The sequence below is a fragment of the Nestor notabilis genome, unplaced genomic scaffold (assembly GCF_000696875.1).
Source record: "Nestor notabilis isolate BGI_N333 unplaced genomic scaffold, ASM69687v1 scaffold26850, whole genome shotgun sequence".
NCBI classification, from domain to species: Eukaryota; Metazoa; Chordata; class Aves; order Psittaciformes; family Psittacidae; genus Nestor; species Nestor notabilis.
In genome coordinates, this window is record NW_009912876.1 from 7,011 (window position 1) to 19,479 (window position 12,469).

The window sequence follows — 12,469 nt, forward strand, 5'->3', positions numbered from 1 at the left end:
GCAGCCCCTGGCTGCCTCCCTCCTTCCTGTGAGAGATCTCACCCTCAGCCTTCACCGTCCCCCTCTCGTTGGGGTGAGCCTCTATTTCTCTTTGCCTGCTCACCCGGGGAGGCACGGCTCCTCCTCAGAGCAGGATTAATGGTTCTGCCACCCCTGGCAGGAGGCTGGGACACGTACACCCAGGCTCCTGCCACCCGGCATAAATAACCCCCGGGCTTCCCAAACCCAGGACACAGGAACCGTTCTACCAAAACCAACAGCGACCATCAGGAGAGACACGATCACCTACTGCAAACACGTGGGACACCAAGAGAGCAGCCCCTCCTCAGCGTGTCCAACAGCCCGATGAAGGTTCCACGACACTGACACAGCATCACACAAAGCTTCACTAGGGTCCACGGTCACTTACTGGCCAAGCTCATCATTAGCACTGTGACACTACAAACCACGACAGCAACAACACCCAAAGAACACAACAGCCCTCCCCGGGAGCCCGTGACAGGGACGCGGCGTGGGGGTCCCTCCAGCACCAACACAAGGCGGTGACAATCCACCCGGTCACCCAGTGAAGACAAACGCCATCGGGTCACAGAGTCAACACGAACACAGCTCGATGCTCCTTCACTTCAGAGCCAGGAAAGCCTCTGTCTCCTCTGGGCCTTTACAGTTCCCATCAAGGAAATACCTTCAAACAACAGAAGTACTGTGGGAAAAGCCTTTAAAAAAGACAAACAACAACCCAAGACTCAAAGTCAGCAAGATCAGAGGTAGTGTTCGTGTCACCATTTTAAGGATTTTTCCACAAGTGCCCTGTTTTATCTGGAGACTTGTGTTTGTTCTGTAAAAAGTCCTGACTAATTCTTTTGAGTCTTTGAAACAAGAGTATTTCAGCATTTTATATATATAGATAGATAAACAGCACCAGTATCTATCTATATACACACACAAACCCACGTTATTATACTTGGCAAACAGTACTAGAAAGAGCATCCTGCAGGACAAGGGGCGATTCACACACAAGGTCCTCTTCTAAGCCATGCAATACATTTTATTTTCCCTTGTGCCATTCACCATGACCCATTATGGACTTTTTTCTCCCCACTCAGAGTGCAAGGGGGGGACACGAAGAGGTGGCATCAGATGAACTACTGCAAGTCAGATGATAAACTGCATCGGTGCAACGAATAAATGCCAAAAACCCCTCAAAATCCCCTGCACCCCCCGGGGAAGGCATCAACTTTTGCCCATCCAAAGCGTGTTCTTCAAGTTTCCAAGCGCTGGCTTCGCCGCCAGCTTGGAGGCGATGTCTGCACCCCTCAGCGTGGATTGTGGCTCACAGAGCATGGAAGACTCGCTGGAAACGGCCTCTTTGGAGTCCGTGATGGTTGACACCTCCATGTCGCTGGACAAGTCCTCAGAGGACAAGTTCAGACACCCCAGCTTGGCGAGAGAGTTGGACCTTTTCAGAGGGGAAGACACGGTCAAGCCCGCCAGCCGCAGCCGGGTCTCTATTTCCTGAGTCCGCTGCTTCACGAGGCCGGGCTTGCCCCGCACGCTGTGGATGCTGTCGCTGCTGGAGCTGCGCGTCAGGTTGGAGCTGCGGGAGGAGGACGGGGTGTAGCAGATGGTCTTCAGGAAGTCCTTGGTGAAGCTGCTCGTGTGCTCCAGCCGGCACGCCACAGGCGTGGAGGTTTTCTGGGAGATCCCCTCCAGGACGCGCTTCACCTCCGACTTCTCCGCATCTCCGGCTATCAGCGGTGCTGGTCCCAGGAGAGGCACGAGGGTGGGATGTGAAATCAAATCCTCGCTCTCCTCCATGATGCCAGAGTCCACCCTGCTCAAAGGGCTCTCTCTGAGCAGGGATGAGGCCTCCGAGGGCAGGCTCTTCAGCCGCTCCAGCTCTTTCGTGTGCTTCCTAACCAGGCCTGCCTTCTGCAGCTGGATAAGAGACTCCTGATGCTGCATCAAGTAACTGTTTGCACTTGGCTTTTCCAAGTCTTTGCTGAACAAGTACTTCAGATCCTTGGTAGGTTTGCTGTCTTTTCTGGCTAGAGACTCCTCTTTTACCACTTCCACATTAAGGAGGCTCTTGTCACAGTGTGAGTTTCTCCTGGGCAGCAGAGCTTTGACCGGGCTTTTTGGTGCATCTTTTCCCTTCTCCAAAACACCGCAGTGCTGATCGAGCGATTTGCAAGCACCAGCCTCCAGAGCACCAGCTCCTGCCGAGGGAGGAAGCGGAGCCTCGCTGGGTTTAGTTCTGATTGCCTCCTCCAAGCGTGCCTTGCTGGGCAGGTGCTCTGCCAAGTTGGAGTTGACGTGGGAGAGGAAGGCTGGCTGCGTGCAGATGGTGGCAGCGCTGCGACGCGCGGTGCCGGGGTTCAGCTTCTCACACTGCTCCCCAAAGGAGTCCGGGGACAAACCAGCTGAGGAGTACATGCAGTCGGCGCAGGACTGGTAGGAAGGCTTCACCTTACTGAGGATCCCAAACACAGCATCGTGCTGCAAAAGAGAAAACAGGTACAGCTAAAGGCGCAGAGAACCGGACATCAGCCACCAGCAGAGAGGCACAGAGCACGAGATCTAATTACAGCCAAGCAGGCTGGAAACAAAGCCCATTTCCACTTCTCGTAAGGCCCTGCAGCAGGAACAAAGACCACTTACTTTCTCAGCAGACAGTATCTCCAGTGGGAGGACAGATACCTACCCGTGCAAGTGACGGTCATGCAAGTTGCCCCAAGCGGTTTATAGGGCGCTCGCATGTGTGCGCTCTCTCTCTGGCATTTAACTCCATAGCTTGGGCAAGCAAAGCCATGTTCAGAAGCACTTCGAAAAGGAAGCGGCTCATCATGGAATGAAAGGCTTTATCCAAGTCAAATGAAACTGTGCTATGAGGATGAGAAGAGCAGTTTCACTTGCAGCAGAGTCAGCCATGCTAATCACCTACATGTCACCTCCATACGCACCTCAAAATCCTCTGGGCAACTCCTTTTGCTGTTGTTGTTATTCAAGTTCTCCCTATTAAGCCTGCTCTCCTCCTTGTGCACGGACAAACGCCGCTTCCACTTCTCCACTGGATTTTCCTCCCTGACAGCGTCCTCCCTGTGGTCCCCGGGGCCCAGCACTATCCTCCCCTTCCGCGGGCTGAAATCCAGCTTCTTCTTTGCCTCCTTCTCACAGAAGCTGCTCAGCTCTGCCAGCGGCTCTGCGGTCTCCAGGGCTTTTGCTGTCTCCAGCGTCCTCCCCTCGGATGGTGCAGACGGATGCTGTCCCACCAGCGAGGCAGTGCGCTCCGCAAGCACATCCCGCTCCAGCTCCACAGGGAAAAAGCCCTCCCTGTCACCGGGAATCTTGTTCTCCAGCAGCGTGTCCGAGAGGCGGCGGAAGCAGCAGTTGTCCGAGAGGCGGCGGAAGCAGTATTTAAAGCCCACGGACCCGTCGGTGCCGGCGCGGTTGTCCAGGTACGCCGACTGCGAAGGCATGTCCAGGTCAGCCAGGCGGTTCTCCAGGTCGATGTCCAGGCTCTCGAGGAGGAAGTCACTCGAGCCCGTGGTGCCGTCCGTGTTGGGGGGCAGGTTGCTCTCTGCCTGCTGCTTCCACAGCTTGTTGTGGCGCTGCTTGCTGGGGAAAAGGACAAAGACACCAGTGACCATCGTCAAACTGGAGGGTGCTCAGCTCCAGGAATATCCCTCCCTGTCCACAACCCAGAACGGAAATGCTGACCACTGGGACCAGCCCTACTGTCCCACTTGGGCAAAGCCATCTTCAGCATCAGGGTTTTGTCCCTCTTGTCTGCCCACTCCCACGTATCTTTAGCCCAGCAGACTCTTAGTCCTGCGCTGCACCCACAATGGGAAGAGCTCTTCAGGGCAGAGGGGCACAGAGACCCCCAGCAGAGCAAACCCCTCTGAACCAACATCTCTGCACGTCTCATGGCACAGTTCCCACTGAACTAAAGTGACAAATCTTCCTCCTCTTCCCCCAGCAGAGCGGAGGCCAAGTGCAGCATGCAGAAACCCTTACCAGGTACCAGAGTGCTTGCGATGACAAAGACTTGTGACTGGCACGGTCACCCAGACCTGCAAATGATTTGCTTCCCATACTGCCCGAGCTCAGTTCTGCCTCATCAACCAAGAACAATGTTTTGCTGAACAGTACTGGCTGCTGAGGAACACGAACACACTTCCCACACGCAGAGGAACTCGCACTGCACTAAACCAGAGCAGATCTCCCTGGAAGATGGTTAATTTCCACCCAGGGAGGCCTGGCACAGAAAACATTGAGGAAAACACCATCAGCCCAGGCTTCTGTATCTACCCTTCTGAAGAGGACCCTTTAGACCACAGCACCACAACATGCTCTGCTGGTGTCTGAGCACAACACGTGTGTGCAACGCATTGACACAACAACCTGAACAACAGATCGTGTTTTGTGATAGAAGAAACCATGAGGTCGTCTAAAATTAGCCCCTCTGCTTCCTGCAAGTCACCTTTCTGTCCCTCCTGCCGCCTCACCTCGCATCTAAAATGCCTTCATACTCCAGCAGCTGCCTCATGAAGCCCGCGTTTGGCCTCGCGATGCTGCGCTTCTGCTTCACGTAGTTATAGGCCTTCTCCAGCGACCAGCCGAACTCCTTCATCGCGTACGCGATGACGGTGGACGCCGAGCGGCTCACCCCCATCTTGCAGTGCACCAGGCACTTGGAGTGGTTCTTCCTGCAGGAGGGCGAACAGGGAAACACGTCTCACCTCTTGGTTATGGTATGTGCTGTTATACAGCAGAGGGACAGCACCGTGGCCTCCTGAGCACCCCAGCACCACAGCTCAGCAGGTCGGAAGCATTGTTGGGGTAAATAAGCCTTGAGAACAATCTCTCTGCAGAAAAGTTGGGAGTTAGGGAAGAGCAGCCTCAGTCATGCTGCCCTTTCAGAGATCACCATGGAGCCTCCTGCCTGCCAAATCTTTGGATACAGGGATAAGCAGGAACAACCTGAGTGTAAAAGCCCAGCAGGGTTTGATGGGCTCTGTCACCATCTCTTGTCTGCAGAGACAGCGGGGGCTAGTCCAACATGATGTGTTGGAGCATTTCCAGAGCTTGGGAAGAGGAAATACCCTTGTTCCCTTCTGATAACAATAATAGCAATAATAATAGTAGCAATAATAATATCGTCATTGGCTAAGAGCAGGGTAATGCCAGCACAGGAAGAGACAAGCCACGGGGAAGTTCCATGGATGCATCCTCCCTGGATTCAGGAACGGCTCAGCTCCATGCTGGATGAAGCACACAGGGCACAGCTCGGATGTGCCCTCACACAAGCCCCAGCCCCCAGCCCACTTACTTGGCCTTGTTTATGAAGTGATAGGCCTCGTTCCAGTGAGCCAGGAGGTCTGTTGTCTCCTCGTCGTACACTCGGATGTTGTGATATGCAAACAAACCAGGGAAGAAGTTATCAATTTCCCTGGTCACGTTCAAGATGTAGTCAATGCTGTGGAGAACACAGAGAAAACAGACTTGAAATGCCACGGCTGTGAAAGAGGAACTGATGCACATTATGAAGTCCATGAAGCATCACAGAATCCCAGCCTGGTTTGGGTTGGAAGGGAGCTTAAAGCTCCTCCAGCTCCAACCCCCTGCCACGGGCAGGGACACCTTCCACTAGAGCAGGTTGCTCCAAGCCCCTGTGTCCAACCTGGCCTTGAACACTGCCAGGGATGGGGCAGCCACAGCTTCTCTGTGCTGTTAAGCAATGTTTTTCAGGTTCTCACCTCATGGTTAGTGTGTGCCTTGGGCAAGCAACAAATATCTATATGCAAAATTCTCCTTCAGCCAAAAAGCATGAAAGCAAATGAAGCCAAGTGGTGGTGTGGTGATGAGAGCGTGGTGACAGAGCCCTGCAGTGCCTGCCCGGGCAGGTGAGGTGCAGATTGCTCACCCGCAGGAAGCTCTGCTCCATTCAGATAGAGTTTTTTTCCCCTAAGCTTAGTGCTGTATTATTTGCTGCTCTGCAGCCTGCAGGAATTCACACCCCACACAACATCATGGGTGAGCATTTCACACTCAGCTGCTACACGTTGGAGGGGTTTTCAGAGATCCTGATGTACTTCACTCACAAGAAGTTTTGCTATTTTCATTCCATGTTATTGGTAGAAATGAGGTAGGAAAAATTCCCCCACAAATGAGGTGATGGTAAGTTACCCATGTTGAGAACAGGCCCAAACTCATCCCTACTGTCTACAAACATCGTATGTCATCTCAAGAGACCTGAATGTAAGTTGAAAGCAAACAAGTGGAGGTTTCAGAGTCTAAGGCTGGTGCCTGGAAGGTCAGTACTCACCCTGAGCCCTGCAGCTCCTCGAGGTTGGAGGCATTCCACTCAGAGCCCTGCAACAGCCACAAAACACACATGTCAGAGGAGCACACGAGCATCCCTTTTCCCTAAGGTTCTGCAATCCCCCAGCCTGGACCATCTCCCTTAGCTCAAATACTGGCAACAGCCTCTGGAATACGGCACAGGGCAGGCAGTGCTGCTGCTCAGCACAGAGGGGTCCTGCCTGACAGGCAGGGACTTCCTGAAGGAGGGGATAAGAGCATTACAACTCCCCTGAGGAGTTAGTTCTAGGCCAGTGTTGTGTGACTGAGCACACCCCAAATCACTGCCCCTGCCCACTCTGGATTTTTAAACACAGAGATCCTGAAGGAGAAGTAAGTGACTATGTGTGGCATGACTGGGATCACAGGCACATGAGAAGTGAGGCAAATCCTGAAAGCTACAGGGGTGGTTTGCAGCTACGGATCCCCCCAGTAGCTGCAAACCAGAAAGCTAAGAAGGGTTTCAAAGGCGGGTTCTTCTCTCAAACCTGAGCATTTCCTCTGCCTCTCTCCAGAACAGTAATAATAAGAAAGACCCAAGCACAACGGGCACAAGTGTGTCCATCTCCAGCAAGTCTTTGTTCCAGATGGCAGTGCCTGCTTTTGCTTGGAGTACCATCTAGTGGCAAAAGATTAGATGAAACACAGGCCGTTCTTTGCTTCTGCACAAGCTGGGCCATCACCTTCAGCCTTGGTCTTTACATAGCTCTGGCCATGCTACAGAACCTCAGATGCTTAGTCAAGATGCAGTGACCCTAACCAGAGCCCAAGGGCAAACGGCTGCAGCCCCAGCCAGGCCTTTTGTTTGCTGTAAAAGGAAAATCTCCATTGCTAGAAATAGAAAATGAACGTGCACAGAGAGAATTTGAGCTGTGCTGTGACCTGAGACAGGATCAACTTGCCAGAAAACCGTTCTATCAAGGCCCAGAATCAACAACATAGCTAGAAAATAAAGGGCTCATGCAGCACAAGTCAGCCTCGACACCAAATCCAGCTTCCTCTAAACCCAACCACTTCTTAGCTCACTCCCACTGAGCCTCCTGCTATCCCAGAGCTCCAAACCCAGCAGCTTACCAGATATAAATGATCAAAAATGAGAGATGGTTTGTCCATCTGACCCAGGATAAGCAGCATTTCATTGTCTATGAATTCCTTGAATTCCTTCAAGTTGCAGTTCATGTGTTTCTCCAGCTCATTTCGTATCTGCAGAGCAGAAAACAAAGGATGCCACCTAGAATCACGCCTGTTCAATGGAAACATCTGCAAGGAGTAAATAATGGCAGCAGCACTGGTGAAGAGAGAGATTTCCCACTTCAAAACACCAGGGCATGGACATACGGCCTTCTCCCTGCCCCTCAGCTTCAGGAAGGGGCAAAGCAAAGCAGCACAACTTTGTCTGACCCCACCATGGAAAATTCCTGCAGGAAAATCAAAGCATCTTGACTGCACCAAGCGTTAGGAACATGTACACAGACTGAGGAGTTCGCAGCTTACGCCTACAACTTGTAGCACTGCTGTTACACAAGAGAGTAGCTGAAGCCTTCAGTGCTAAGCTTAGGAAGGAAAACCCTGCATGTTAATTGCCTCCCTTGAAAAACAAAACCCCAAACCCACAAGAACTATTTCTATTTGCTTTCAATCTGTCTGCACTGCGGCTGGACATATTTACACCAGCCTGTGGGATGGACCCAAACTAGCTTAAGCCTTGACTTGTGATTTTCCATCCATAAACCCACTAGCAAAATGCTGTCTGCAAGCCCCTCTGACACTCATTCAGCAACAAAGAAGATAAAACCTTAAAATGAAGCCAAGTGGACAAAGGAAGGCTCATACTCTGCTCTGCACTGTCCATGAGCAAGTGAAGATCACTCATCCAACACAGCTGTGAGGCCTCAACCCACCAGCTGCAGCTTTTGAGAGTCCTGCCTTTGCTCGTGTCACTCGAGGGATGCACCGAGGAGTAAGTGTCTACAAAGTCACTGCTCGGGCATACCCACCCGTGCTACAACCCAACTGCCATGCAGGCATCACCTCCAGCGCCACCTGGCTGGCGAAGAACCAGGCACCGTGATTTGGAAGTCACACACTTGTTACTAAGGTTGTGAAAATGACATGGATGTGGCATTACCCCGATTTTCCTGCTGGGAAAGAGAGGTATAGCAAAGCCAAAGAGCAGAGCCTTTCAAGTACACACTCAAAAAGCCAGTAACACCTCGTCATATGGTGTCTCTTCAGCAGTGCAGCACTCCCTGGAAAAGCAGTCTAGCAGGAAGAATGAGATAGCAGGAATTATATTTACCTCCTTGGAAGTGACATTTTCCAGGTCTTTGCTCATCATGATGCTCCGGAGTTTGGCTTTAATGAGCCGCTCTGTTCGTTCCCTTTCAGTTGGCCTGGAAAGGAAAAGGAGAGGATGTTGTCTCCAAGCTGGCAATAAACACAGGCTGCAACTCGTACAGTGCAGGAGTGGTGGGAAAGACTTGGATTCCAAGGGATTTTTATGAGAATAATGGAAGAAAAACATTTGAAGACTTGGAGAAAAGAAAGGAAATGAGCCACTGGAGGAAGAAGAGAGAAAAGGGGAGATTCCTCTCATGAGCCAAGCCAACTTCTAACAAAATTCAGAACTAACTTGTCAACAAACAGTGCTGGAGAGTCGGGGCGGGTGGATTCCAGGTCCTGCATCGCATTCCACTCATTGATGCAGCTCTGGTCGGAGCTGATGCAGCTTTCGTAGTACGTGGCCCACACCAAGGCCACCCCGCCTGGGAAGTAGTTGTACCTTCTTGCCACCTCGCAGGCTTTGTGGAGGATCTGTAAAGCAGACCTGCAAGTTTGGAGAACAAACATGCTCAGATGCAAGCAGCAGGGACAGACAGAGCAGGATCTGAGTGACCATCACAGCGAAAACCAACGTTTTCAGCAGTTTATTGCTTTGTGAGAGCCACAGAGTTTTTGTATCAGAGTTCAAAGAGGGCACAAACTGCCCCTTGGAGCCCTCCTCAACAGCCAGTCCAAGGCAGAGGCCAAAAGCTTGTCCTGATTAACAGGCAAGCCCAAGGCACAAGTCGCTCTGGGATCTAATCATTAGTTAACTTGTGCAACCAGACCAAAGGAAAATAAAGAACATGGACAATTTTCAAAGCACCTTCAGCAAGGAGTCAGATGCGTATTTACCAGCATTCTTGGCCCCTGACATGCTCCAGGGACAAGGCCCAGATTGGGTCATTTGTTTTTGCAAATTCTAACATTACTTTTTCCTTCCTTCCCTCCTCACATTTTTCTTTCTTTAAGGTTCTTACTCCAAAGATGTCATTGTACTGAACACATTAACCACATCTGAGGCTGCCAACAGGAGGGGCCGAGTTCAAAAGTGACAGCAACAAGAGTTTCAGTTGTTTCTGTACCCAATCATCCCTAGCACGACACCCTTCTCTACATCTGTATCTTTTCCCTATCAGATGCAGCAAAGCCAGGGATCTCTGGAGGCTCCAAGAGGAACCAGCCGACTGTCCAGACCAAGAGAGATGCATCTGTTCTGCGCGGGGATGGGGAGCAGCCTCTTCAAGGAGGAATTTGCTGGCAGAGCTGCTGCTGATTCAGCCACCTCTGCTTCAGTGTTTTGGAATCCCTGCACAAGGGAGGGGTGACAGGAGCTGAAAGGTGAACAGGCACCCGGGGCGGAAAGTTTCCGTGCGGCAGGAACCCCAGCAACGAGGCAGAACACAGGGAATGCCATCGGATTGGCAACGGGTCCTGAGGCTCCTCCTTCAGCCAGTCAAACATATGCAGAGAGGGGAAAGACTGGGTTTGCAGCCTGATGGCTTCAAGGTGGTCTTTCATATTTATTCATCTCATTAGTGCCACTTCCCTCACACTGAAGGGCCCACAACTGCTCTGAACAAACAGAAGATCCTGGTTTTGGATCAGCATTCTCAGTCCTTTAAAGCACTGGTACCTGCTGCCACAGGGAAGCAGCATCTCTGCTGCAGCATCTCTGCTGCAGCTCACTAAATACCAATTACAGAGAGTGCTAAAATGCAGTTTGGTTTTAATTTACTCACAGAAATGAGTTTCTTTCTCAACAAAGCCAATTAAAACACACATACCACATGGCTTGCACCGAGACTGGCTTGAAGATGTGCATCCTCCCTGCAGTGCTCACGCTGAAGCCACTAACAGAGAGAGGAGGCAAAACCCAAGTGTCAGAAACTGCTCCTCACAAGCTGCACTCTACAAACAGCTACTGCAAGGGGCACAGTCAAGAAGGATCAGGGATGAGAATTTCTGTCACTGATTTTCCAACATCCTCCCAAATAAGAATGGCAACGGAGACCCTTCACAGGAATGGGAGTTCCACCCCTTGAGTGGGACTTCAGGGAGTATTCACTGGGTATCACGGGTTCCACCCAGCAGTTTGAGGGCAGCAAGACAAAAACCTCACTGTCTGAATAAGAGGACTGCAGCCATGAATCCAGAATTGGAACTTCATTTCCAAGGTGACAGAGAATCTCTCCTTGAGCAGCCCCCAAGTAGGGAAGGATATTCACATTTATCCTTTTAATGTGGTTTCTTACCCATCACCATCAAGATGGATTTTAGTGTCGCTCCACAGCCGAAGAACCATTCCTATGGTGCAGCTCTTACTGGAAGAGAGATTGTTACACAGCATGTTAAATATAGGCCACAATGAGGTCACGCCAATACCTTTAATTATTAATACTCTTTAATTTTTAAAATCCTCAGGTCTTGCTCTAGTAATTCCTAGTAATGCCTTAGGCCATCAAATGCACAGCACAAGGAGACCAGCAGCTGAAGGCTAAGGCTCTACTCTGCTATTAACCTGCTGATTGCTCCACAGGGCTGGAGAAACATCGCAGAAGCAGGGATCGGTTTCCAGCTCTTCTACTCCAGAGCCTGGCAGAAAGCTCTGCAGCGTGAGCCCCATCACCTTTCCTGCTCTCAGCATCACGAGCCCAGTGCCAGGCAGTTCCCCAGCAGGACACAGAAGCAGATCTCAAGGATCTGGCTGCAGAGACTCAGCTCAAAACACAAGGCCTGGGGGTGGCAGAGCAGCCGCCTGCCTGCTCCAGAGAGGACCCCAGGGGCCTTTCAGAGCGTTCGATTTTCACTGCACCACTCGGGCTGGTGGAAAAGATAAAACCAGGTTTTATGACTTTACCTACCCCAAAAGAACACTTTCATTTCAATCTGGCAAGAAAACTGAGCTATAACAGGGGCCAGCAACTTTCACAATGTAAATAATTAAGTGACTGAGATATTAAAGTTTTAAAGGAAATTGGGATGCAGACAGCAAGAGCCAGTTAAAGAATTCAGGTTTTGTTCTGTTCTTTTCTATTTTTAAGCCTTTAGCTCCTTTCTACAGCAGATCAAAGGACCTGATAGACCAGCTGAACGTACATGTGGACAATGCACTGCAGAGCTTTGCAAGAAAAAGTGGGTTTTATTCCACATATGTGAAAGGAATAAAGCCCACAAAAGCGCCTGACTAGTCCAACTGTCAGCAGTCAGGACACTTACAGCTCAGCAGTGACATTTCAGCCCCAGCACAGAGCCATGGAGTCACTCAATGAAGTCACTAACGCCAACTGACTTCTTTATGCACGGGCCTTACCCTTAATTAAGAAAGGCTTGGGCTTTCAGGGGTGACGTGGCAGCAAACCTCACAGTTAGGATGGATTTGTCACAACTTTTCCACCTTTCCTCTTGTCTCAATAATCACCAGCAAATTACTACAAGGTTGGTTCAGGTTTGAAGATGACACAGCAACATTCACTGTGCCGTAAGGAAACGCTACATTAGAGTTTCCTCTCTCACACTAACAGCAGCAATTTAACCACAGACACAAGAGGCAGCAACACCAGTGACAATAACCTTATGAGGAAGGCACAGCCGTGAGTTTCTCTACAGGTCTCTCTACAGTGCAAAAGCTCCCCCCTTCTACTTAAAACCACTAAGGTTTTCCAGAGGGAAAACAAACCCCACGCTGGGTGCACCAGCACAGCATGGCAGCCTGCTAAACCATCGGAGAACAGGAACAACAGGCTGGAGCTCTGCCTTCTAACTCCAGCTCTGCCAAGCC

At 51.0% G+C, this 12,469-nt stretch overlaps 1 protein-coding gene across 1 annotated transcript; it reads right to left on the reverse strand.

Annotated features, from left to right (window-relative positions):
- Positions 1 to 1,233: 1,233 nt before the first annotated feature.
- Positions 1,234 to 11,012, reverse strand: SSH1 (slingshot protein phosphatase 1; the record flags this gene model as incomplete). The annotated part of the gene is made up of 10 exons (XM_010021739.1): positions 1,234 to 2,499; positions 2,964 to 3,618; positions 4,512 to 4,712; positions 5,336 to 5,482; positions 6,332 to 6,378; positions 7,441 to 7,569; positions 8,666 to 8,759; positions 8,999 to 9,193; positions 10,476 to 10,541; positions 10,944 to 11,012. Coding segments are annotated over 10 exons (2,869 nt in total), but the record flags the coding sequence as incomplete, so codon positions are not given.
- Positions 11,013 to 12,469: the final 1,457 nt, after the last annotated feature.